Genomic DNA, 24667 nt, shown 5'->3' on the forward strand with positions numbered 1-24667 from the left:
AATAGTAACTTTAATCATTTTAATATATAAAAATAAATTTAAAAATTGAGTGGGAGAAAGTGTTGGAGCACAAGTGCGCAAGGGAGGTCTGTTGATGGAGGAAGGTATTTTCTCTAATGAATCACTTTGATGGTTCTGCTACTTACTGTGAAATGCTTCTAACTAACGTACAGATCTGTGTGTGTTTATTAGAAGTCTGTCTTCTCTGTTGATGTTTGCATGGAGCTTCTGGTAAGGATAACATCTGTAGCACTTGTAACTTATATTAATAATGCTGATATATGGCCATGCAGTACTGGTGATGTAAGGGAGAATTGCAGCATAGGTTATTAGGTACACAGAGCAGAAAACAATCCTTTAAATAGGTAATACATAGGAATTGAATGCTATTTGCAAGGGCTCTGTATTTTATACTTTGCTCAGAATCCTTTTTGTACTTAGTTTCATTAAGAGGAGGTAATCTTCCTGTTACATGTAGCCTCTTAGATTCAGTTGGAATTGGAATTCGGCTGTATCTAAACCCCCCTCCCTAACAGGTGTCATGAAGGACCTCTTGGGTGTTGTGGTTTATCTTTTAGAAACGTGTTTAGAGAGCTCTGCAGTATGGGGAAAGGGATAAAGCAGATGGCAGTTTCAGCTTTGCACTTTCTTCAAATGACAATTAGCATTGTACTTAGTAAAGAACAGTTAAGTGTTTCCAGAAACCTAAGTTATGGTATTTGAACACCTTGTAAATATAGGTTCCTCTGTGTGTTTGCTTTTTTTCCTTAAAATTTAGTATAACCATAACAGTGAGAAGGAATTAATGTATATATGCATGGCAAAAGTCTAATGACTTTAATTGTAGATGGTAGTGGAAATATATCCCCATTTTACAAGTGGGAAACTGAGAAGCCTACAGCATGGGGTGTCAAGAACTGAGCTGAAGTGTCAGCATCCTGTTTTGTGGCTGGTTTTTTTGTAATTCTTTGCAGCTATAGCAGAAGCTTGGAGATGCTCTGCCCAGCAGGGAAGTATTCGAGCCCTTGGTTTTTTGTTTTTGTTTTTCACCTTTTCTTCAAAATGCTTTGTGGCCAATAATCTCTCTTTTTGGAAATCAAACTGCAGAAAAAGAAACAATCATGACAAAACCTGTTGTGGAAAGACTGTAATTTATTCACTATATGCTGAATCAAACTGAGTAAGTTTGAGGTTTTTTTCTTACACTGTAAACATACAACAGAGCACCATATGCTGATTAAAAGGGGGAAGGGCAGACTCTTTTTCAGAACAGAAATGTTTAACTTTGCAGATCATATCCTTTAAAAAGCAGAAAAAGAGAATGCTGCGAGGGTGTAGATGTACAATAATCCCATTAGGAGTTCTGAAGCCTGTGCGGGTGTTGCCACGTTATGCTTTAATGGGTGTACCTAAATGCTTCTGTTATGCACGTATCATCTGAAACTTGGCTCAGTGCCAGAGTATGGCTTTTTTTGGTTGTTTTTTTTGTTTGGTTGGTTTTGTTTGGTTGGTTTTTTTAAATAATTTAACTGAAATATGGTTTGCTGACCTGAAATTGGCAAAACTGATTTCTGGAGTCACAGGATGAATCAGCAGTAGTATCATGAGTTGGATAAGTCATGCTTTGGAGAAGGTAGGCTGTAATGTAATAGATGAACAGAGGGGAATTAGGAGACAGAGCCTTGAAGGAGGTGGGTTGTGGTACTGACCTGCACTGTGATTTGTTTATTTTTAGTTTTCCTTTTTAAGACCATTATATCTTGCCAATTTGTGCCTCTTCCCTGGCCTGTCTAGGCTGTTCACTCATAGGGCAGAGACTCTGTGCACACTGCATTGTGCTTGGTCAGGGCAGTGGAGCCTCTTGGTCGTAGTGCAGTTGGTGTCTAGGCACATCCTGATGAAACATGGTTAAGTTGAGGTGTTTAACCTGTCAATTCATTGCCCTAGCAATCAGTCAGTCTCCAGCTTCTATTCCATCTTCCCATCCCACTTGCAATGTCTGGTCACGAGCAGAGGCTGGAGTCTCCTGCAATGTGTACTGTCTTCATGTAGTGTCTGGTGTGTGGTGGTCCTTTCTGTGTGTTGCTGCATGGCAACAATAATGGTGACCAAGCCTGGATGAACCACACAAGAGCTTCTCTCCCCCTGCTCTAGTCTGTAGTTCAGAAAAGTAGAGTGGATCTGTGTGATGCAGCATTTAACAGCAGCCTGAAGTCAATCACATTTTCAAACTGCATGAAATGGGAAACTTTAACTTCTATCTCCTCACTCTATTGATTCTTCCTTTCTTTTCCTGACTTTCTCTATGTTTTGCTTTCTCCCAGAGGGTGTAGGTTAGCTGCCTGTTTCCTCTTCCAGTTTATCTGCTCAGTAGTATTTGTATCTGGTTTTTTCCACTAATTTTGCTTCCTGAAGGAAAGTAAGCAAAAGGAACCCTAGGCTGACTTCTGCTGAAGCCAATGAGTATTGGGTTAAGACTGTTCAGCATCATCATCCAGTACTAAAATGATCAACAGCTTCAGCCTGCTTGCTTGTCACTTTGGTGGTGTGTCTGGGGCGGACCTGTTGCTCCTGGCCTTTCAGATGCATGGTTTCTTCTTAGCAGCTCTCAGCAAGTGACATTTTCCTCCTTTGCTCCTTGTGTGCTGTGGCAGCATTGCCTGATGGCTGGGCAAGCAGAAATCCAAAGATGCCACTGAGCCTGTTACAACATCAGGCTGTCACAAAGTTTCAGTCTCCCACTTACAGAGCAGTTGGGATACTGACATGAAGGATGCTAATAAAGGGTGACTGCAGTTCAAACCCAAGTGAGCAAATGGATTTGTAGCTCTGATTGGTCTTGAAGTATGGATTTGAATGCACAAGCAAGGGTGAGTTGAGGTGGAACAGTAGGTTCTGTCCATCTGTGAAGTTCAAGTGATAATGATACCAGAAACATTGAGAGGTGGAATAACAAAGAAGACATCCACCAGACAGCTTTGTGCCAGTTCTGAATTTGTGGAATTGGCCAGTCTGAAGAAGTTGTACCCAAGTCTGTAGAGTCTTTTGCTATGCCCACCGGCAAGGTTTGAATTTAGGATCATGAAACCTTTTCCCCCTTGCCCAACTTTCTTGTAAACATGGAGATTCCTTTTCTTGACTAGCCTGCAATTTATTTTTGTGGTGGTTTAGGAAACATGATGAAAGAGAACAAGATCTCCATGCTCTTGCACACCTTATGCTTGTACAATGGGAATTCTCTAGCTGGGATCACATTCTGCAGCAATACTGCAGTGAGAGGATGTATCTTCAGGGCTGGCTAGCATTGACTAGATCAGCTATCATAGCTATTGTAACCGCAACAATGGGAGTACCCACAAGTTGGATAAGTCTGAATAGACTCTCCAGCCCCAGATACCTAGCACTTAACCTCCCTTGTCATTTTATCTCTCCCTAATAGACAGCTAGAGGAGGGTTTGACCCAGGTAGAGGGGCCAAAAAGTGCGGAGAGCTTGAGTTTGTTTCTGTCTTTGCCTAAACCTTCCTTAGAAAGAGGTTTATCTTGATTGACCAATTAGTTGTATCTTGTAGGTGATAAGTCTGCAAAACCCTCTGTGGAGAGGCACTGAGCCACAGAAACTGTGCAACTTACCGAGGGGGGAAGGTTGCTTAGCACTTTGCAGGATGGGGCTTGAAGTGGTTACTGAATCACAGAGAAGGACTGAGTTGCTGTCTGTGTTGTGGTTTATACCATACTTCCAATGCGCCTTCAGCCACGTTCCTGCCTCCCCTAGGTCCCCCGCCCCCCCATCCTGCTCCTGACATGTTGGGAGCTTGTATGGTATGTGGCCATGTGCCAGCACCTTCCCAGCGCTTCCTTTTTGCCTAATGTCCAAGGCTGCAGGGCTTCTCCTGTACATGGGCTTTTGGGGGACTGCAGTAACCCCTACAAGTGCTAGAATTTGCCAAATAAGCATTCAATGTGTTGCAGTGCACTAGATAAGAGAGAGCATGTGCTCTGAAGCAGATTCACCTTCTCTTCTTCCTCTGTAAACCTTGACTGCCTGCTGTCTTCCTTCTCTCTGGCTCTTCCTCTGATTATAAGGTGGTGTGGGTTCAATCCTGTGGGTCATGCAAGGTAATTTCATTGCATCTCCACCTTTCCGCTCTAGGAAGAAATGGCACAAGCAGACTCTGCCCAGGCATGTGATTATCCCAAACACTTTACTTTCTGTGCCAAATCTCTGTTATGAAAATGAAGGCTGAAACAGCCCAACACTTTTTTTTTTCCATTGCCATAAAGATGTAATTGGTGTATCTCTTTGTGAGAGGCACAACCACTAGCATTTTCCTGTGAAGCACCTACCTATTCCCATCCTGTTGATTTGACTCTGCCTTCCCAGTGTTGATGTGCAAGCCACCAGCTGCTTTCCGTACTCTGAAACCTGTTTGTAGTTGCTTATTTCCGCTGCTACAGCTAAGTGTTTGTTAACATTTTCATTATAGGTCACGCAGTTAATTTGCTGAAGTACTTCCTGGAAGATTTTTTGCAAGTGCAGTTCAATTTATTTCTGAAATCTCAGTCCAGTCCTTACTGGAGAGTCAGGTCTGAAAGCTGACTGAACTCCTCCAGTCAGGAATCCAACAGAGAGTAAGCTCTTTAACCACTCACACTTTTCCTTCCTCCTGTAGCCTTGTGTCATAGTTTAACCCCAGCTGGTCACTGAGCCCCACACAGCCACAGTCCCCCCTGGTGGGATGGGGGAGAGAATCAGAAGAGTGAAAGTGAGAAAACTCATGGGTTGAGATAAAGACAGTTTAATAGGTAAAGCAAAAGCTGTGCACACAAGCAAAGCAAAACAGGGAATCCTTTCACCACTTCCCATCGGCAGGCAGGTGTTCAGCCATCGCCAGGAAAGCAGGGCTGCATCACGTGTAACGGTGACTTGGGAAGACAAACGCCATCACTCAGAATGTCCCCCCCTTCCTTCTTCTTCCCCCAGCTTTATATGCTGAGCATGATGTCGTATGGTGTGGAATATCCCTCGGGTCAGTTGGGGTCGGCTGTCCCAGCTGTGTCCTCTCCCACCTTCTTGTGCCCCCCTAGCCTGCTCGCTGGTGGGGTGGGGTGAGAAGCAGAAAAGGCCTTGACTCTGTGTGAGCACTGCTCGGCAATAACGAAAACATCCCTGTATTACCAACACCATTTTCAGCACAAATCCAAAACATAGCCCATACTAGCTACTATGAAGAAAATTAACTCTACCCCAGCCAGAACCAGCAAACTTTGTTAACAAAACTGTGTGTAACTTGAGCTTGCACAAAACCAACATATGTCCGAGTTAAAATTTGCGTCCCTGTTTTCAGAGGACCATAAAAAGTAGGGCTGGAAGAAATGTCCAGAGGTCATTCTGTCCTCCACGATCCAAAACAAGATCAGCCATACCTAATCCATTACTGAGGCTGGTTACTTAAACTGTTCTAAAAAGGAAGTTCAAAGCTATGAGAATGAACTTGTTATAGTGTGAAACATCACTCCCTGCACTTGAAACTACAGCTTTTAGCAGTTGAGCCCCATATGATTTGTGTGTTGCAGGAGGTATGTGACATGCATCTAAATTCTTGCTCAGACTTGATCAGAAGGTGCTTCCTGTGGTGTTAGCAACTTGGTGGAGAGAAATACTCTGGCCTGTGATTATCAGAAAGACCATCATTTTATTTGAGATGCCTAGAATAGTGGTTATAAAAGTCCCCAGTGCTTTTATAGCCAAGATAAAGTGACTTTTGGGTACCCCTGAGTTTGAAGGCATGATGTGAGACATCTTAAAGCAGCATGATTTGCAAGGAGCACTGAGTATGTATCAGAACTGAAGGCTCTTGAAATTACCAGTTACTTCTGGCTGATTCTTATCTGCTGGTTAGGAGCCCACAGGCACCTTACTGAGGAAACACCTGCTCTTATAATAGCCAAGGAGAGACCAAGGGTGGGAAATCCATCTGCATAATCTGATGGGCATTAAATTAAACAAGTCAAAAGTCAAGGAACTGACTTAATCTTCTGTGATCTTTTTCCCTCCCTCATGCAGAGGTAAGTTAAGGACACAGTTGCATATTCCAGTCTCAGGATGTTATTGGGGCTGTGCTCAAAATAATATGCATGAAAAGCAAATCTCTGCTATGTGGAATTAAAGACTGGGGAGACAAGGACAGCTGAATGGACTTTCAGAGTGCAAAGCTGCAGTGTGCCATAGGGGCACTCGCAAGCCAAATTCCCATTTCCTGCAGTGAAGCCAAGTGCAACTGCTTCATCCCCAAGTCTTGAGGGGGTGGCATATTGTGTATAGCGTGCGTGTGTCTGCCAAGGCAGCATTGGCTGATAGAGCAACTCATCTGTCCTCAAGTCTTTGTCTCAAATCACAGATCCCTTGAGTTTGAAGAGAACATCCCTGCTGACATGGAGTTAGTAGGTAGTGAAAGCTTCCTGAAGTTCAATTCCGATATGGGGCTGTGAAGGGAAGGGAAGGCAGAGTAGGAGGAAAAGGAGGGTATCCACCAGCTTTGTTTTCTTCTGAGGAACCTGGAGGAGTGGTGGTGTAGCCCTTACTTTCTTCAGCCATAGAATGAAATGGGTACAACCCTCAATTAATAATCTTAGCTGACTTTAAGGTTGTGTTGAGATGTAGTAGTAGTGCACTAAACCTCTCCTGCAGTTGTAAGACAGTCTGGGCGAGGTGATCATGGGCCTGCTGCTTCTCTGAGGTGGGGAGTAGCATATGGTGGCAAATGTGACCAAGCTTCCAGCTATTGCTGCTGTCGGGGAAAAAGGGACTGAGCATCTGCTTTGGTGGCTGCAAGGAGCCTATGTGGGGGACTAATGCTTGGAGCAGCAGCGTGAGGACGCCTGCTCCAGCTGCCCTGCTGTCTCAGTGCGGTTCTGGCTGCTGGCTCCATCCTACCTTCAAAAAGGCTCAGTCGCTGCCTTTCACGCCTGTGTGAGCAGCAGTCCTTCAGAGGTGCTCTTCCTCTGATGGGCTGGCTAACAAAACTGGGGCCAGGCACTGGCCGGGGTTCAGGGCTCTGCTCTCGGCTCTGCTGTAGGCTCGCTGGGTGGCCCCCGCAGGTCACTTCACCACAGTGTGAAGCGTGAGTTGTGAGCGCCAGCTCCTCGAGTTAGGGACAGGGTCTTACTCTGTGTCTGCAGAGTGCTAAGTACTGAGGGACCTTGGTCTCTGCACAGCCTCCATGTGCTACTGTAATGTAAATAATAATGTGGAGATAAAGATGAGGTCAAGGAACATTTCTTAAACTTGATAATTTTCCCTGATGGGAAGATTTATGTTGCTGTTTCTGGCTGGGCTGGAATTGCGCCAGTTTTTGATCAGTGTCCAAGTAACCATGCAGAAGTACTATACCAAGAGGAAAAAAAAAGAGTTGTTGGGCTCACATGCTAACATAAAGCTTGCTACCTTCTAATTTTGCAATCAAAACAAATACCATCCTGTACTGCACGAACAGCAGCAAGGGAGCGAGCCATCCGTTAAATGTTCAGCACTGCCAAAGGAAGTGGCAGAACCGTTAGCTGAAGCAGCAGGCTTACTGGCACAGTGCATATTTCATGGGGCTTTATAGCTTCTTTTAAAATAGTCTCCACCGCTGCAGACAGTCTGTGGGCTGCATCAGCCGAATAAAATGTTATCCTACTAGTACAGGGAATTATTAACATGTTTTCTCCATGCCAACTGTCTCTCCGCTGACTGACCCATGCAAGCAACTCAATGAAAGAAAAGTTAAAAAAAATAAATCCTTCCAACCTAGCTGAGTTTTTTTGATGACTGGTTTGGCTGAGGGATGTGCCAAACCCCATAGCTTTGCTGGATGCCACACTGTGGTTGCAACTTAGCACAAAAGGACAGACTTAAACTCCAGAGAAGCAAGATATATTTGAGGGTTTGGGTTTTGCTTTTAGTTATCACCTCAGACTGGGATGAGTAAGAAGGAGGAGAAATGCACAAAGTGGGAGGCAGTGTACACTCTTCATGTATGACAGCAAAAGGGCGTACTTTAAATTTGTAATATCAAAACTGTACACTTGCAGCCAGAAAAATCAAGAACAACTTCTGTTACTTGAACATTACAGGTCTGAGGAACAGGATAAATAGCAATTTAAAAATTTAAATTTAAGAAGTTAGTACTCCAAGGCTGAAGGAAGTCCAGCCTTAGGCCTTCACTAGAAGATGCACATGATGTCTGTGCCAAGGCTGGTTTTGGCGTTCTTCGTTGCAGGCTTGTGTGGTACCTTGTACAGTGATGTCCTGGTTCACAACTGGGCTCCCTAATAGTTTAAATAATTATCGATACTAATACAATTTCAGTAGATGCTGAAGTGCTTAGACTAGAGCTGTGTATTTTGATTCTGCTTGTAGTTATGGGACAATTTGTGTAAGCTTGCTTGTTTTTTGTGTGTGAGTCTACCTAAGTGTCATGTTGGATGACTTGTATGGTAAGTCGGGATGTCAGATGGTCATGCCTCTCACTTTCCTCATTTGATAAATGAGGTCTGACAACTAGTAGATTTCTCAGGCAGGGCCACCGCCTCTCTGAATTCAACGTCATACACTTCTGGACATTTCCAAAGCATTTGCACCCCCAGCTTCCAGATTCCTCATAATCCTGTTTTTTACATTCTTAAAAAGAACATTATTTTGAAACTTTATAAGTAAAGGAATGGATGTAGAAACAAATTTTTAGTTTTAAAAATTAAGGAATAATCTGATATCAAAGCAGCTTCCCCAGCAAATGATGAGGAAGCTGATGGACCAAGGGTTAAAAGGGTGCAGTGAGGCACATGCACATTAAAGCTGTATTTATGCCAGGAACAGATACTTCCAGTGCTGCTAAGATAGCCCAGGTAGCTATTCCTGACTTTCAGCTGCAGGATCCAGTATTTAAATGACAGTGCTGCTAAGAGGTTTGGGGTTTGTAGCCACTTTTGGTTGTAATAACCAATGAGTTGGAGCATGCAAGTTAAAGAGGATCAGCTGTCAGAGGACTAGCCAAGTTGGCTGTCGTGATTCTGCCTCTCCTACTTTTGGTAATGTTCTTAATTAAAATCCTTTCTGAGTTCTGTCACTGATGACTGTTACATGTTTCTCTTATGTGGACTGTACAAACCTTGTTTAAGCTTGATGATCAAAATGTGCACGTGAAGAGGCAGTGCACATCCCAGAGAGTTCTCAGGCTGGCTAGGTGGAGCCGATGAAGACAGAAAGGACTATTGCTTTCTCCGTGGCACAGATGAGGAGCTGTGGCGTGAAGATACTGAACACCTTGGCTAAGGTCAGAGACAGAGTTTGGGAGAGGCAGGAGCTAGATCTGTGTTTTTTGAATTAGAGTTCTGGGATTTAATAAAAATTCATTTAAAAAAATCCTTATCAAATGGAGTTTGAGAGGTAGGAGAACATCAAGAAATTAAAATGAAAAGAGAATAGTTGTATTTAACCTTAGGTTATTTAAAGGGAGGACTTAAGTTGCGCTGCATAGTTTCAAACTTGTGACTGAAATGCTCTATAGCAGTAGGAATTGCTCTCCGTGGGCATTTTATTTCCCGTCAATCCTTGCATTGCATTCAGTTTGTTAATCAAGAAGACAGCAAACAAAATGCTTTAATGGTGGTCACCAGGGACCTGCAGTCAGTGTTGCATACACTCGGATGATGGATGTTGCTCAGAGGCCTTGGGGTCCGAAATCCATGCAGAGAGCTGCCCAGGAGGAGACTGAGTGAAAATTCCTAATTATCTTTTTTTCTTCTTTTTAATTCTTTGTCTCTTCCCCGCTCCTTGATCTGAAGACTGCATGTTGCAATATTGCTGCTGCTGCTTTGAGTTGATGGAACATCAGGAGAAAATGCTTCCCCGGTTTCTTCCAAATCTGAAATCCCAAGTAACATCCTAGTTTTGAAATTCCTTGCCCAGAGGGTGCCAGCATCCCTCTTGGCCGTTTGGTGATCACCCTGCCTGCCAACAGCAGCACGATCAGATGAGAGGGCTGGAGAACAGAGACTTTTTGAACTACTAAGCTGGGCTCTTGAATTATCAAAGAATAGGGACCAGAGGCCTGATTCTGGATCTATACTTGTGCTATATACATGGCACAAGAAAGTCCTACTGTTATCTCTGGTTTTTTGTACATCCTTGGAATGTAATGGGTCTCGTGAATGGATGGTGGCAGAGTCATAACTAGTCTTAGCTGTTCCCTGCACAGATAAGCACGTGTACTCGCACACGGATTTGTTTTCATTTTTTAACAATTTCATTTTCTGTAGAAGCACTATAAAAAATTAACTATACAATTAACTCTAAAAAAATAAACCAGATCTGGTTTCTGGAGCCAGGGACACCTGTAAGCCAAGCCAAACTGGTCCATGGCAAGGTGCACCCAGCAGCTGTGGCACCTGGAGCACACAGGTGTCCCTGATGGCTGTGGCACCAGGAGCACCGGCTGCTTTATGGTGTGGTTCCCTGTGCCACAACGTCACGGGGGTGCTGGAGCATTCTAGTACAGAGCTGCTGGGGCAGCAGCTGGCCTCCAGAATGCACATGCCTCCGCTACCTGGGCAAGCCTGAGAAGACCAATATTTAAACATCCCTCGGCTGCAGGGATGTTTATGTTTGTACACATCTATTTTTGTAAAATTCCCCTAAATTAGGTATGTGTTTACTTTTTGCCATCATCTAATCAGCAACTCAAAGGGTAAGTTGGTGTTCTATATTTAGTCCAGATATTCAGTAGAGATGATTAGGGATGTATCAAAGAAGAGGTTTTTATTTTTTTCCTAGGATATCTTACTGCTCTTTCCTTCTTCCTGTATTACTGCAGCTTCTGTCTCTGCTCATGTTTCTCTGTACAGCCAGGAAGCATATGTCAGAGTATTTGTGTGGCTTTCTGAACATACTTGAAATAATTTGCCTTTAGAAAGTGATTGTGGTCTGCTTGCCATGAGAAGAGTAGCTGCAGTCCTGATGTGAATTGAAATATCAAATGTTTATGGAGGATGACATAGCAAAGCTGTTTACCATACGGTATACAAAACACAGTGATACTAGACCATTTTTTTCCCCTGCAGTTTGCTGGGGAAAAAACAGAATACAATAATGCAATTTGTGTATTCTTCTGTATTTCATATGTGCCTTTAAGAGAGAGCATGACAGTGTTCTCTTAGCCAGGTCATGGGATTTGAGTATAATACTAATTAGTATTTATATTGAGCCTGTATCTTGAGACTTCTGCGTGAAACTGAGGGCCCAGTCAGGTACGTCAGTAGTAAGACATTTGTGAGATTCAAAGTGCAGGTCACTTCAAGTTAGGATGTTTCTGGTGATACTTTTCATTCACAACTGTTCACCGCACCTCCCTCTGCCCCTTCTTTCGTTTCTCTGGGTCAAGGTCCTCTGACAGCTGTCATCCGCTCTTGATTATGGGATTTTAGACTAACCATTGCACCACTGTAGAGAATTGTAAGCTGACTCAGTGCCAGCCAACATGGGTCTAGAGACAATGCAGTTAAGTTTACATGGAGCTGCAAGCTATGGATCAGTGCATTCATGGGAGTCTCTGCATTACATCCTAACTGTATTCTTATGCTACCCATGTGTTTTCTTTGCACGAAGATGCTCACTGAGCCAGATAAAGCAAGAACTAGCCCTGTAAAGCTTACTGGCTCTCTGCAGGCTTTCAATTTGGGAATTGCTGTTCCACTGTCTCTTGGGTCTTGAACTGTGCCCATCATCAAGACAAAGTATGTTAAAGGGAACGAAGCAGATGGGGTAAAGAGCCCGAGTTCAAACACTATCAACAGCAGAAGTGTCTTAACATGCCTACTTCAAGTATCTGTATTTACACATTGTCCTCTTCCTCTCATTTGATCTAGGTTGTGTGATTGGGCCCTGGAAATGGGATGTCAGTCCCGTTCAGGGAGCATAAAGGAAGAAAGAAAATCTCTGAGTTGCTGCTGCTGTGACAGCGAGTGAGAGCAAGAGCAGGAAAATGTCGACAGTCACATCAGCGATCCAGGCTCCTCAGGGCCCTGTGAATCCACCGCCTCCGGAGGTCACTAATCCTAATAAGCCTGGCCGGAAGACCAACCAATTGCAATATATGCAAAATGTTGTGGTAAAGACCTTGTGGAAGCACCAGTTTGCTTGGCCTTTCTACCAACCTGTTGATGCAATTAAATTGAACTTGCCGGTACGTAGCTATCATCTTCTGCTCGGTATTCTGTTCTTGGAATGCTTTGTGTTGGTGAGATCAGTTTTCTGATCACTGGACCAGAATGGCGAGGTTGCTTTGGGGATTTCCTTGAATGCTGTTAGACTCGCTGAGTTAGAAGATAATGTCTTGCAGAGCTGGAGAGGTGCAGGTCTCTGAAGGAGAAAACTGCTTCTCACTTAGTGAAGGAAGAGGAGAGCACACAGGCAAGCTGTCTTAGAGCAACTGAAGCGTAGTGTTTTGTTTGTAGCTTACCTCTGTTTACTTTCATGTGTCCTCACTCCTTGTCCTACCTCTGTCCAATTTGAGCGAGTCTTGAAGCCCACGCTCTTCTGAGCATTTGGCATTGGGCTCAATGTAACTTGTGTTTTCGATAGGCTTTCCTGGATTTGCTGCTGACTTCCGTGTTGAGGAAGACAGGAGAAGCTCATTACCAAAGATAATTTGGAGCTAGATATTTTCAAATGCTGTCCTGGAAATAGAAGGAACAGAACAGTTGCATTTACCCATCTGCCTCCTGTGCCTGATGATACATACCCTGTCTCTGTCAGACCAGATAGTACAAGATATAGCCCAGTTATTAAAAAATGACCAAAGTTTACTAAGCTGCTTTCTTCCAGGGCATAGAGCAACACACTCCTCACCTCTTCAAAGGGGTCCTGTAAGCGTAAAACCTCAGCGGTGGAGGCATACCCCTACCCACCTGCTTCACTTAAATACAGACACCACTACCCCCCTGTCCACCCTGCTATCTGCTCAGCCGTGCGGCCCATTGCAAATTAACTCTGGCTGCTTTGAGCAAGAGCGTTGCACGTAGGATTTGAGAGAGCATGGTTCTGGGATGTAAGGTTAGGAGAGCTCCAGTTACCACAGGTTATAACCCAATTTTGTGGACTGGATCAGGAGTCTTTTGAACTCTGTAATGTTGTTGATGGGTACTGTTTAAAGTGCTAGCCAAAAGAGTAAAACACTTAGCACCTGTATAATATTTCTCTAGGTCTGTGCTCCTTTGTGCCTTCTTTTTGTGGATTTAGTTTCTCAGTGAGGCATTTTGAGGTGGTTTTAGGGCAGGTTACCAGAAAATTTAGAGGAGGAGTCAGTCGGAAGAATAGTTGTTTTTCAAGCGTGGCCTAAGTCTGCACAAGCCCAGTAGCCAGCAGGATTGTCTTTTCTGCCCTAGCATGCCTTGCCTGGAAATAGTGGTGCCTCAGATCGCGCTTGAGGGTTGGGTTCAGAGAGTGGCCAGTGGCTGTACGTGGCTTTGTGTGCACGTGCAGTGAGAGGGCTTGCTGCTCTTCTCCAGAATGAGAAAATTACGGTGTATAACCGTGCATGCCTAGAGCATCTCCAGGCTAATCACAGCCTCTATAGATGCTTGAGACCAGCCCAGAGAGAAACTGCGTTAACATGTGAAAGCCTTGTAAGGGATGAAACTTTTAGCACAGTCTTAGCCAGTGCTAGCACTGATAAACTTCTGTAAGTGCCAGAGGCAGCCTTTTAAAAAGGGAGGCAGAAATACTGTTTCCCAAATGGCAACCAGTCCACCATTAAACTGAACGCTCTGCCAAAGCTAGTGCTGACCCTGCTGCCCTGACTTCTGGTCCCACGCAAGCATGATGCACATCGCTGCAGTGTTAATCTAGCTGCCAAGTTTGGCACCCTTCCACTCTGTGGCACAATCCAAAATGGCAGCTACAGCCTTGTAAGGGGTATCAAGGCTGCAAACAGCTTCCAGGGAGAGCTGCTGAGAAAGCACGTTTTCCTCCACATGTTACTCTTAGTGCCTTCCCAGTCCAGCTGTCCTTATAAAAAGCAGGTAATGTCCAAGTAGCCATTTGTGTGTGTGTTTGAGCATGTATTGGGGGGAGCTGGGGAAGACTGGTGGCTGTGGAAGGAGTTCTTGTGCTTTGTAGTCAAGTTCATAATGACCATAGACTAAAATGCTACAAATCAGAAAATAAATGAAAACAAAGGCGATACTTAAAATTTCCACAAAAATCTGGGGATGTGTTTTTTGGGAGGGGGAATGAGGAGAAAGCTGGGACTAGAGGGAGATGTGAACAACACTCTGCATATCAGGAGCTGTAATGTCTTTCCTGTTTCTTCAACAGGATTATCACAAAATAATAAAAAACCCCATGGACATGGGGACGATCAAGAAGCGCCTGGAACATAACTATTACTGGAGTGCCAGTGAATGTATGCAGGATTTCAACACCATGTTTACAAATTGTTACATTTATAACAAGGTAAAGAGCCCAGACAAAGCATCTAGCTGCAGCACTGCCTAGGAAAGACCCACCTACAACTGTTACAGTGCAGGTTTTGAACAAGACCAGCTCTGCTGTGCTCAGGGCCCTCCTTGCGAGGACTTGAAATGCCGCTAATTGCAACCACATTACTTGAAATGCACAAAGCTGTCTTTGTGCTGTGTCTTTCTTCCCCTGGACTAGTTAAAATGGCAAATGTGCCTTTTAATTATAGGTAGATTTCTGTTCTGGGGTTATGTAGCAAGTTTTTAATCCTTTTATTTTCAGTTAGGAATTGTTTAAGATGAGCTATGGTTTATGCAGTGCTTTGCAGGTGTTCTGTGGGGTATTAGTGCTATGTGTTACACTGGCTGTCTAGAAGTAAATAGTATCTCTTAGCAGCAGAGAGCAGTTCAGGAAGTATAGCTCTGTTCTTTGCCTATGTCTCGTCCATACTTGCACACCTTTAGATTCCTTATTATTTTGGGTTTGGCTTGTTTGCTGTTTGTTAGGTTGTTAAAAGCCTCTATTCTTTGTATTATGTTTTCTATAGTGGTTTGTCATCATTGACCCATACTGGTGAACAAGCTGAAATAAACTAATTAGTTTGAGCCACAGAGTATGTGTTTACACTCTTCTCTGGGACCTGCTGGCAAGCAGGAGAGGACAGCTCATCTGTTCCACTTTGCTGCTTCTACACTGTTGCACGGGATGCTAGTTATCAGGCTCCTACTGGAAGTCCTGATAACTCTCTGGATGCAGTGTACTTAGAGGCTGTAATTATTGCATGCTAGACTATAATAGAAGAGCAGGAGGGTAGCATGGAAGGAGGGAAAAGAGCTAGTCTGTTTATTGTCGTAGCTTGGATACCATCATTTATTTGAAGTGCAGTGTCATTGGGGATTTCAAAGCCTGGTCTTGAACCTCTCTGCTTCTAATATGTGGATGATACAGCATGGGCTTGTATTCTTATTTCTGCAGCCCACAGACGACATCGTCCTCATGGCCCAAGCCCTGGAGAAGATATTTCTGCAGAAGGTTGCCCAGATGCCTCAGGAGGAAGTCGAATTATTACCCCCAGTTCCTAAAGGCAAAGGTCGCAAGCCATCAGTGGGCACGCAGAGTGCAGGTATTAACCTGATCCAGTGACATTAAACGTTACGAGCCTGTTGCCAAGGCCTGACCCACCTTCCAAGCTGCCTGGCTTTGCAAATGGTGAAGAGGCTAGGAAGGCAGCACGTAGTCTAACGGTTAAAGCAGTGGAGAGGAAAGTGTGAGATGTCTAGATATGTTCACCCAGTTGTTTCAGGGCTTGTCTGTCTTAAGGCCACTCTGCATTTGTCATACAAACATCTTACCATCTGTGACTTACCCATCCACGCAGGGCTTCAGCAAGGGAGGGCAATGCTGTTGCTTCCTGTATGCAAAGAAGAAACCAAGGCAAGAAGAGGCAAGGTAGTCAGACATGCCAGTCTCCTGCAAGTGACAGACCATGGCATAGAATGCCTTTACAGACCTGGGTTTATACAGCTCACCCAAGGTTCTGGCAGAAGTCTGACACAGTAGAGACTTGGACTCAAATCTTGCCAATCCCCTAAACCCCGTGTAATGTTTTTCTTTCGCACACACGGTTGCAACATCATAGAATAAAGTTTGATCAACAGAAAGGATTCATTAAGCCATTGCAAAAGGCTGTGTAGTCCATTGCATATCAGTAGAAACTAAGTTTAGTTCAGCTTACCTAGAGTTGATTTTAAGTGAATTTAGGACTAAAATGTCTGTAAGCATGGTAAAACAGTTCAAAAAGGAGCTTGTGTGGGCTGAATTAAACTGTTGCAAATTTTTTTTTCTGTAAACAAGGTCTAATTGTTGCTCTGGGAAAGTCAACTGTTCCTCTTGGTTTTCCCACATCTCAGGTGCCAGATGGAGCTACAACTCCCTTCAAGCTCAGAGAAATTTGTGATGATGTGTCTTTTCAGCATCCTTTGATCAAAGCTGCTATAAAAACATAGAGGAGTATTGCTACGTCGGTCATTAGTTACTATATTTGTCCCCCTTTACGCTAGTAGGCAGTTCTTTAACAGTGCAGGTCTAGCATGAGACATTTGCCTGGTTATCAGGAGACTTAGGCTCTACTCCCAGCTGTTTCGTTGTATACCTTGTGGCAAACCTGAAGTGCTTTGGAGTCTTGGTTGTGAAGCTGGCAATAGGGGAGTGGTTGTTACCATTTGTCATGCATAGTAAAAACACTCTCCAGATTGAGGTCTGTGCAGGACAGCAGCTGTCCAAAAGAGCCATCTCCCTCCATTCCCTCTCCTTGAGCTCCTGCTCTTTTGCTGAGTGCACGGTAGCTGTGAGAGCACAAGAGGGGTGAAGACTGTCCCAGAGCAACACACACCCCACATGCAAAGCTTGAAGTAGTTTGCTTGCATGTGGCTGGCCTAAAGCTCATGGTACAAGGACTTAGGTCAGTGATTTCTCATTTTTTGTTGACCGCTGGGTAACAGCACCAAGCAAATCACACTGTGTCCTTTGTGCTCTTCCTGTGGCCCTGGACTGGGAAGCCTTTTGCTGAGCCCATGTTCGCACAGTCCAGCAGCACCACTGTCACTTTGTTCCTGATGTCTTGTCGGCTCTTGTAACCATCAGTACATTGCAGTGTGTTTTCACTTTGTCGTTTGAAAGGAGCGCAGCAAGCAGTGGCAGTGTCTTCCGTCTCCCCGCCGGCCCCGTTCCAGAACGTCCCTCCAGCCGTGTCTCAGACGCCCGTCATTGCTGCCACCCCTGTGCCAACCATCACTGCTAATGTCCCGCCTGTCACTGCCCCTCCCGCCGCTGCTCCCCCTCCGCCTGCTGCTCCGATAATGCCCGTGGTGCCTCCTACGCCACCGGTAGTCAAGGTAAATGGAGAACTCAACCCCTTCCTCTTCAGAAGGCAATATTGCTAAGCAGTGCTTTATTTTCATCCCCTCACTGCTGGTTACATGCATTCCTTCCTTCACATTTGACTCCTTGCCTCTCTGACCATCGTTGTCCCTTTGGGGTGTGCTCAGACAAGTGCTTGCTGTCAAGTTTGAGAGGGTTGAGAAAAGTTCTGCCAGTTTTGCCACATCCCAGCTGAGGTGATGTCAACTGTAATTGTCCAACTCAGTTACAAGCTCTCATCTGACCATAGTCTTAGCCAGTGCTGATGCTCCATGAACCAGAAGGCTGTTGGAGGTTTCCCCCATTTTGCACCATATAGCCCAAAGCATCTCTTCTTTCTGTAACTGAGCCCCTGATTTTACTGGGACTGTTCCTTTAAGGTTTGCAGACTCTAGCACTAGGAATGTTCCTCTCTGCCATAAACCAGTTCAAGACAAGCCTGTCACTCCAGTTGGAGGAGACTGATGTTGCCTGCAGGTTTTGGGTGCATTAGTTCTGTCTTCCTTACTGAGTAATCTTCTGGGAGTTGTCATTGGTGTTTTGCTATTTACTATGTTAATGTATGGGTAAATGAAAATGTTGCTCTAAATAATTGGAATTTTCCTAGCAAGCTCTGTATTGCTTTAAAAATGATGAAAGCATTGCTCAGAGAAAGCTGGGGTTTTTTCTAAACTGGGGAATTAACTGCAACAATATTGGTGTTCTCTAATGTGATGTTGCATGGACCAGCAGAGCCACAGAATTGTTTTGCTTATTTAACCCTATAGTTTAGGAATTACTGGAGAAATTGTAAGTCAGATCTTCTTGCAGCTAAGCTGTCCTCCTCAGAAGCCTATCTCATACTTCAGTTTCTGTCCAAATAAGTTGCTTCTGAGAACCAATGTAATTTTCAAACTTAAAGGGTGAACCCAGAAGTGAGTTTGCCAAATACACGCTGCAAAATTAATTCTGCTTGGGATTTACTTAACATTTCCCTTAGATTTCCCTAAGGAACCTTTTTTCCCCCCTCTCTCTCTCCAGAGAAATAAATCCTTCATAGAAGCAGAAGAGAGAGCTGACTGGATAGTCACAGCTTGAATTTATGTGAGAGAGGTTTTACTTGCTTAAGGCAAAATCATTAAATTCTTGCTCTTGTCCATAATAAGCAATCTACCTTAGCACACCCACTAAATACAAGGGAGTGAGGGCTCATGGGTCTTTGGTGATTAATATGCTTTGGTTCAGAACTTATAGCCTGATCCTGCCACTGGGGACTCAGACATGTGGTTAAGTTACTGACACTTACTAAGTCACGATGCATCAGCTGAGCTGCAGTAATCGACTGGGCGCACTCCTTTCCCTTGGCAAACGTGAGGTAAGAGTCCTTAGTTTAAATCTCAGTGAAATACATAGAGCTAACACATTTTGCATCATGTTTGGGGTTGGGTTGGACACGTGCAAATGGCTGGTTACTGTGGCTCAGATGACATGTAGTAATACATCGTGTTGTAGTCACTGAATTGTGTGTTGAAGCTTCTGGTCACAAGTCCCATTTATCCCGGTGAAGTAATTGTATTTTCTGTCAGAGGACAGGCAGATCTCAAAAATAAGGATGAACTGTGCTAGGTTTCTGCTAATGTAGCATGGGAGCTGGGCACGTACTCATGAAGTCTGTCCATCTGCTGTTTCAGAAAAAGGGAGTGAAGCGGAAAGCAGACACGACAACCCCTACGACCTCTGCGATCACTGCCAGCCGAAGCGAGTCGCCCACGCCCCTCTCGGACCCGAAGCAGGCCAAAATCATCGCTCGACGGGAGAGCGGTGGCCGGCCCATCAAACCACCAAAGAAAGACCTTGAAGATGGAGAGGTCCCCCAACATGCAGGGAAGAAGGGCAAACTCTCTGAGCACCTCAAGTACTGTGACAGCATTCTCAAGGAGATGCTCTCGAAGAAGCATGCAGCCTATGCATGGCCCTTTTACAAGCCTGTTGATGCAGAGGCCTTGGAATTACATGACTATCATGATATTATCAAACACCCCATGGATCTCAGTACTGTTAAAGTACGTCCACATTTACCACCTCTTTTGCAGGGTGTCGCAGCCCTCTGGTTGCAGAGGACTGGCTCCTTCTGGGGGAGGGGGTAGGGTGGAAAACTGAACCTGTTTGGATATCATCTGGATATTTTTATATTTTGTTTGCTTCCCTTCTCCTCTTTTTTCCCATAACCTGGGACATCTTTTTTTTCTGCCCTGCAAAGCAGACTGTACGATGGCATCCTCTCCTCTTTGTGGATAGTCCAGCTATTTAAACTTGTGTCCTTGGGATTGTGTTGCACTCTGAGAAGAAGAGGTGCTGTATTTCATAGGATTCAATTGATAGTATCCCATTTCCAGAAACTGCTGCCTGCTTACTTGTTGGCATGATGTGTGGTCCAGATAGGCTTACGCTGAGCAATTCCAACCGGAACGTGATGATCGCCTGGTACTTGGGGAGGGGAGGAAATAACGTGATGCTTGTGTGGTTCATGCTTGGCTTTTCAAGAGCTTAGCTTAGTATGGTCCAGTATTCAAGGTGGTTTTCCCAGTAGGCTGGGAGGTTTTCTGAATCCCTCCTAAATATCCATGGAGCAAAGCCGTGATTTTTCTGGTTCCTATCTTCTGTGTGTGAGCCGGCCATTGGAATTGGTGTTGGTGAGACTTTCTTCCATGTGCAGGAAGTTAAGGTACTTCTGCTGGCTTTCGCTAGCATGCCAGAAGTGTTTTGCTGCCAGCTGAGCCAATGTCTGGGATTGTCTAAATGCCCAGGTGACAAAAGGGCAGCTGCATTTGTGATTCCTTTCATATTCCTTGGCAAATCCTACATAGTACCTGGAAGCAGTGTGTCATGCTCTGATGTGCCGTGCCATTCAGCCATGATACTGCAGGAGTTCTTAACTACAGCTGCAATATTTTTACGAGTATTTTAGTTGCATTATTTAGAGGTGAGAGAATAGTTGTCATGGTCTGTGCATTGAGGATTAGACCAGGAGTTACCAGTGTCTTGAGTTTTAATTGCTGTTCTAATGCTATGGTCTTGGGCAAGTTTCCCCACAGCTCTGTGCCGTAGTTTTCCCAGTCATAAAATGGAGATAATAATACTTAACCTACCTCACAGGGCTGTTGTGAGGACAGATATCTGGAAGGCACTATCTAAGTACTAATTATTATTATTGATTCGTTTGTACAGAAAAGACCATCTCTGAGCTGGCAAAAGCATTGTAAGCAGGCTCCAGTGGAGCTAGGCTTGGAGACCATTCTATTCTCCTGAGCTTGCAGTGCCCTTGCTTTGCTTACAAAAGCCAGTGCAACGTGCCGTATTTTTGACTTGCAATTAAGCTGAGCTGTGTTAAAGGCCTGCAGCAATTTCCTGGCAGGAGAAGAGGGCAAGACAAAGGGTGAGTTTAGCTGCAGGCAAGAAGAGGGAGCCTGAAACACAGTGGTAGAAGCAGTAGAAAGGGCTGGGTTGAACATGGTAGTCTGTGAAGCTGGAGCACTGGTGCCTGGCTCTAATGTTCTGCTGATAGAGGAAGGTCCCAGTGTTTTCTTGGGTAAGTTTCCATTTTCTTTTGCTGTTGAGTGTGGATGAGGAAAGAAGCAGCTCCCCTCAGTTTTGGTACTGCAGTGCATTCACCATCCTGCTGATTTTGGATGCCCGGTACTGGAGGCCTACTTAATTCTTGCACATTGTTTTAATTATATGACTTGCTGACAAGGTCTGCTCATTTCACTTTGCATTTGAGTTGCTCTTCTCCACCAGCTTGGAGGTCCACCCACATGGCTTGGATCATAGGCTAATGGATGATTTAGGTTGGTCAGGAGGCCTGCCTCCTGCTCAAAGCAGGGTCACTTAACGCACTCTGATCTGCTCCCTTCCAGGGGTCACCACCTTCTCAGCTGAGTGGGTCTGACCTTGCTCCTCTGATGCCAGTGAGTGGCCTGGGAGCAAGAACAGGTTGCAAATGGGGTTTTTGGTGTTCTTCTGTAAGTCAGGTCAGAGGGGCAGGACTTAGGTGACATCAGGAACCTTCGTTCCTGCATACAACATACATACATATGTAACTGCATACAGTTAATTTGCCCATGCTTGTTGTAGGCTACTCATCAAAATCTGTTTGAAGAGCTTATAAACTGGCCAGTAGCTTTAAAGGAATTTCAGAATATGTCTGGTTCACAGAAATGACTGAGATGGGAAGAAGCATCTCTTGCTCAGTGCAGCTGTTCTTTTTGTTACCACATTAGAGTGATGAAGTGCTATTGATAGCCTTTTCTCTACTAGTCTTGTGAACACAAGTCATTAGATGATCACGTCCTAGATGAACTCATTCAGTTAGTCTACTGACTGTAGCGGGACTGCTGGTAAATCTGGTCCTTTCAGACCTATTCTCAGCTCATTCACATTCCCTTGACTTCCTAGGGATGCTGTGTGTCTCCAGAGATACCTGCAGCCTGGTTGATCAAGACCTGGGTGAATGCAGTAAGATCAGAGATGGGAGAGAGTGAAATCATGACTCTCCCAAAGCTGCTGTTTCCATGTGTGGTTAGGTGGCTTCTTAGTGCAAGAGATTCTGTGCTGTATTCTGCAAAATCTAGGTGCAAAGCTGTGATATCTTGTGTTGGTGACTTCTTCACGCTTAAATCTCTTTATAGCCCTAACTTCATTCTTTTAAAACGTGTACACCTCTGTTCTTTTTCTACAAGTGCAGGTGATACTCTCCCTCTGTACCTTACTAGTGTTAGGGCAGAAAACTGGAGACAAGTTAATGGCAGACCCAGTGGAGTCTTTTGTATGTAAAGACTCTGGATTTGTCTTTCCACGTAGTAGTATTTTTCTTAATAAACTTGTTTGAAGTGCTGTCTGGTATTGTTTTTTTATGGAGTGTTTTATTATCATTGCTCTTGGTCTGTAGATCATAGTGTGACTTCTCTGAGATGCAGTCTATAATACCTTAACTGCGTGGAACAGAAACCTGCCATTTGCAAGCAGTGTAATTCTCCAGTGTCAGGGGCTTTCTCTGTGGCTCTGAAAGGTTTTAGATTTAATTCTGCACAAGTGACAATGGCTGTGGTAAAGCAGCGCAACTAATGGCCTTCAAACTAATCTTGAAGGAATTATGTGAGAAAGTAAAACATAACCATTGCTGCAGCTATAATGGATTCCCCAATACCTGGTTGCTTGTCACTTTGGTTCTCTGGTTATATGAGGTTTGATTTTCTTCAGAGAATATCCTTCACGTCCAGGAGCATTTTTTTTCAGGCTGTGCACCCAGCAGAGGTGTGCTTCAGAAGGATTCAGAGATTGCTTGCTCTGTGTGCATGGTGGAGGAGGCAGGTTGGCTGTTGCGACTGTGCCAGTGGCAGGTGAGAGGTGGAGGGGGCTGTAGCTGAGCTTCTTGCAGCCAGGAGCAGAGGGTTGTGCTGGAGTGCCATGCTGGAGCTAGGACTGAGAGTGGGAAGAGCTGAAGGGACAGGATCAGTGAGCTCATCTCCGCCTCAGTTCTTTGATAGTCATCACAGAGGGGGAAAGAGCAGAACTGCTTGGAGTAAGGAGAGGAAAGGATGAAAGCATGAGGAGAGACGGAGGCAGAGGCACGGGTTACGCTTTAAGAGGCAGCAGCCCTAATTCCCTGTAGTAGGTGAAACGCTTGCTATGAAGCTGTAGCAGCACTGTGCTTCTGCTGCTGTGCCCACAGACAGACAGGGCCCACTTGCAGTACATTCATGTCCCCCTCTCTGATGCTGGGGAGCTTTGGCATGGGGAGGCAGGGTGCTGTGCCCACGATGGAGCTGAGGGGAACCTGGAGCACCTCTTCTCTCGCTCCATCCTCTGGGTGAGGGGTCACAGCAGCAGCAATGTGGATGTCTGCCTTTGGTTTACTCAGTGGTGAACAAGCAACAGTCCTTGCTATGCAAGTGGATTTATACAAGGTGTTTACTTTTGCAATAAAGCACTACCTCCAGGGGTCTAACTATGCTCACTGGTTAATTTTCTTGCAGTGAATTGGTGTGGCTTCGGAGCAGCTGAGTTCAGGGTCTTCAAAGTGAGGAGACATTCTTTGGGAGAATTTTCAAAGATTTCTTTAGTTGCACCTATTTAGAGTACAAACACAGCTTCACAAAGCAGCTGCTCTTGTTGAGGCAGTTTCTGTAAGGTGCAATTAGGCCCCCAGAAATCAGGCTGAGACCTCATTATCTGATAGAGATGGCATTTTCTGTGCTAAAGTCACTAGACCTGTGTGGCCCTGTCCCTCGTTAACACCTGCCCTGATGCCATACCCAAGGCATGTGCTTTGAGGACAGATTGATGTCCAGCTTAGTCTTAGAGAAGAGACAATGGAAAGGGGACATTTTAGATCTTCAAACGTGAAAGATTGCTGCAAGAAGGGAGGGAACAAAGTTTTCTCTGCATCCTCTGTGGGCAGGGCAAGGCTTACCTTAGAGCAAGAGACCTGTTAGACATGAGGAAACAAATTTCTGAACATTAAAGAATATTAAACAATTTAATTGATTGCTGAGGGAAAAATGAGATTGCTGTGGTAGATATTGCGTGGTGCAGAGAAGGGACTAGCTGGCCTCCCAGCACCTCTGCCAGTCCTGCTTGTCTATGACTCCTGATTTGCAATTGTAAATGTAATAACTTTTTTTAAGCAGCTGGATATCTCTAAGTGAATTTGTAACCAAAGATATTCCAGCCCACCAATTTAAAGTCCTTTTTTTTTTTTTCTTTTGTTAAGTTAGTTATTCTTTACAAGAAAACAAAGCAAAAATCTACAGATTAAAACTGTTGGGCTAGAAAACTGTTGGGTTTGGATGAAAGCAAAGCCTCAGACACTGGAATGTATTTCATAGGCAGTAATCAGCCACTGAGTGTGCCAAACAAATATAAGCGCATCAAAAAGGCCTTTCATGCAGTAAGACGTATTTTAAAAGAAATGGGCCCTTTCGTTTGAACATATGTTTTGCTTTGGAATTGGCCTGAGACGCTTTTCAAACAAGGCCAGTTCTCCTTCAGACAGGAGAAGCATAAACCTATTTCCGTCTTTGTGCTGTGGCTCAGAGGCTGTCTCCTAAGTTTATTCATCAAGAGAATGAGGTCTCCTGACAAAAGTTTGACAGATGTCTGGCTGCAGCACAGCAGGGAGTAAGGCTGCAGGAATGTCACCACCCTGCGTGCAGGTCCCTCCAAAGCTGCATCCCTGGAGGTGAAATTGTGCCCTATTCAGAACAAAAACA

The 24667-nt window shown here is 44.6% G+C and overlaps 1 protein-coding gene across 4 annotated transcripts in view; it reads left to right on the forward strand.

Moving 5' to 3' along the window:
• Positions 1-24667, forward strand: part of BRD3 (bromodomain containing 3) — a 49619-nt gene that overhangs the window by 12890 nt on the left and 12062 nt on the right. For all 4 annotated transcript variants that reach the window (XM_052814285.1, XM_052814284.1, XM_052814286.1 and 1 more), the window contains exons 2-6: positions 11906-12222; positions 14355-14492; positions 15474-15621; positions 17178-17392; positions 19088-19459. In XM_052814285.1, the coding sequence (XP_052670245.1) occupies positions 12022-12222; positions 14355-14492; positions 15474-15621; positions 17178-17392; positions 19088-19459 (1074 nt within the window). In that variant the 5' untranslated portion in view covers positions 11906-12021. The remainder of the gene's footprint in view (positions 1-11905; positions 12223-14354; positions 14493-15473; positions 15622-17177; positions 17393-19087; positions 19460-24667) is intronic.

The sequence above is a fragment of the Harpia harpyja genome, chromosome 19 (genome assembly GCF_026419915.1).
Source record: "Harpia harpyja isolate bHarHar1 chromosome 19, bHarHar1 primary haplotype, whole genome shotgun sequence".
Taxonomy (NCBI): domain Eukaryota; kingdom Metazoa; phylum Chordata; class Aves; order Accipitriformes; family Accipitridae; genus Harpia; species Harpia harpyja.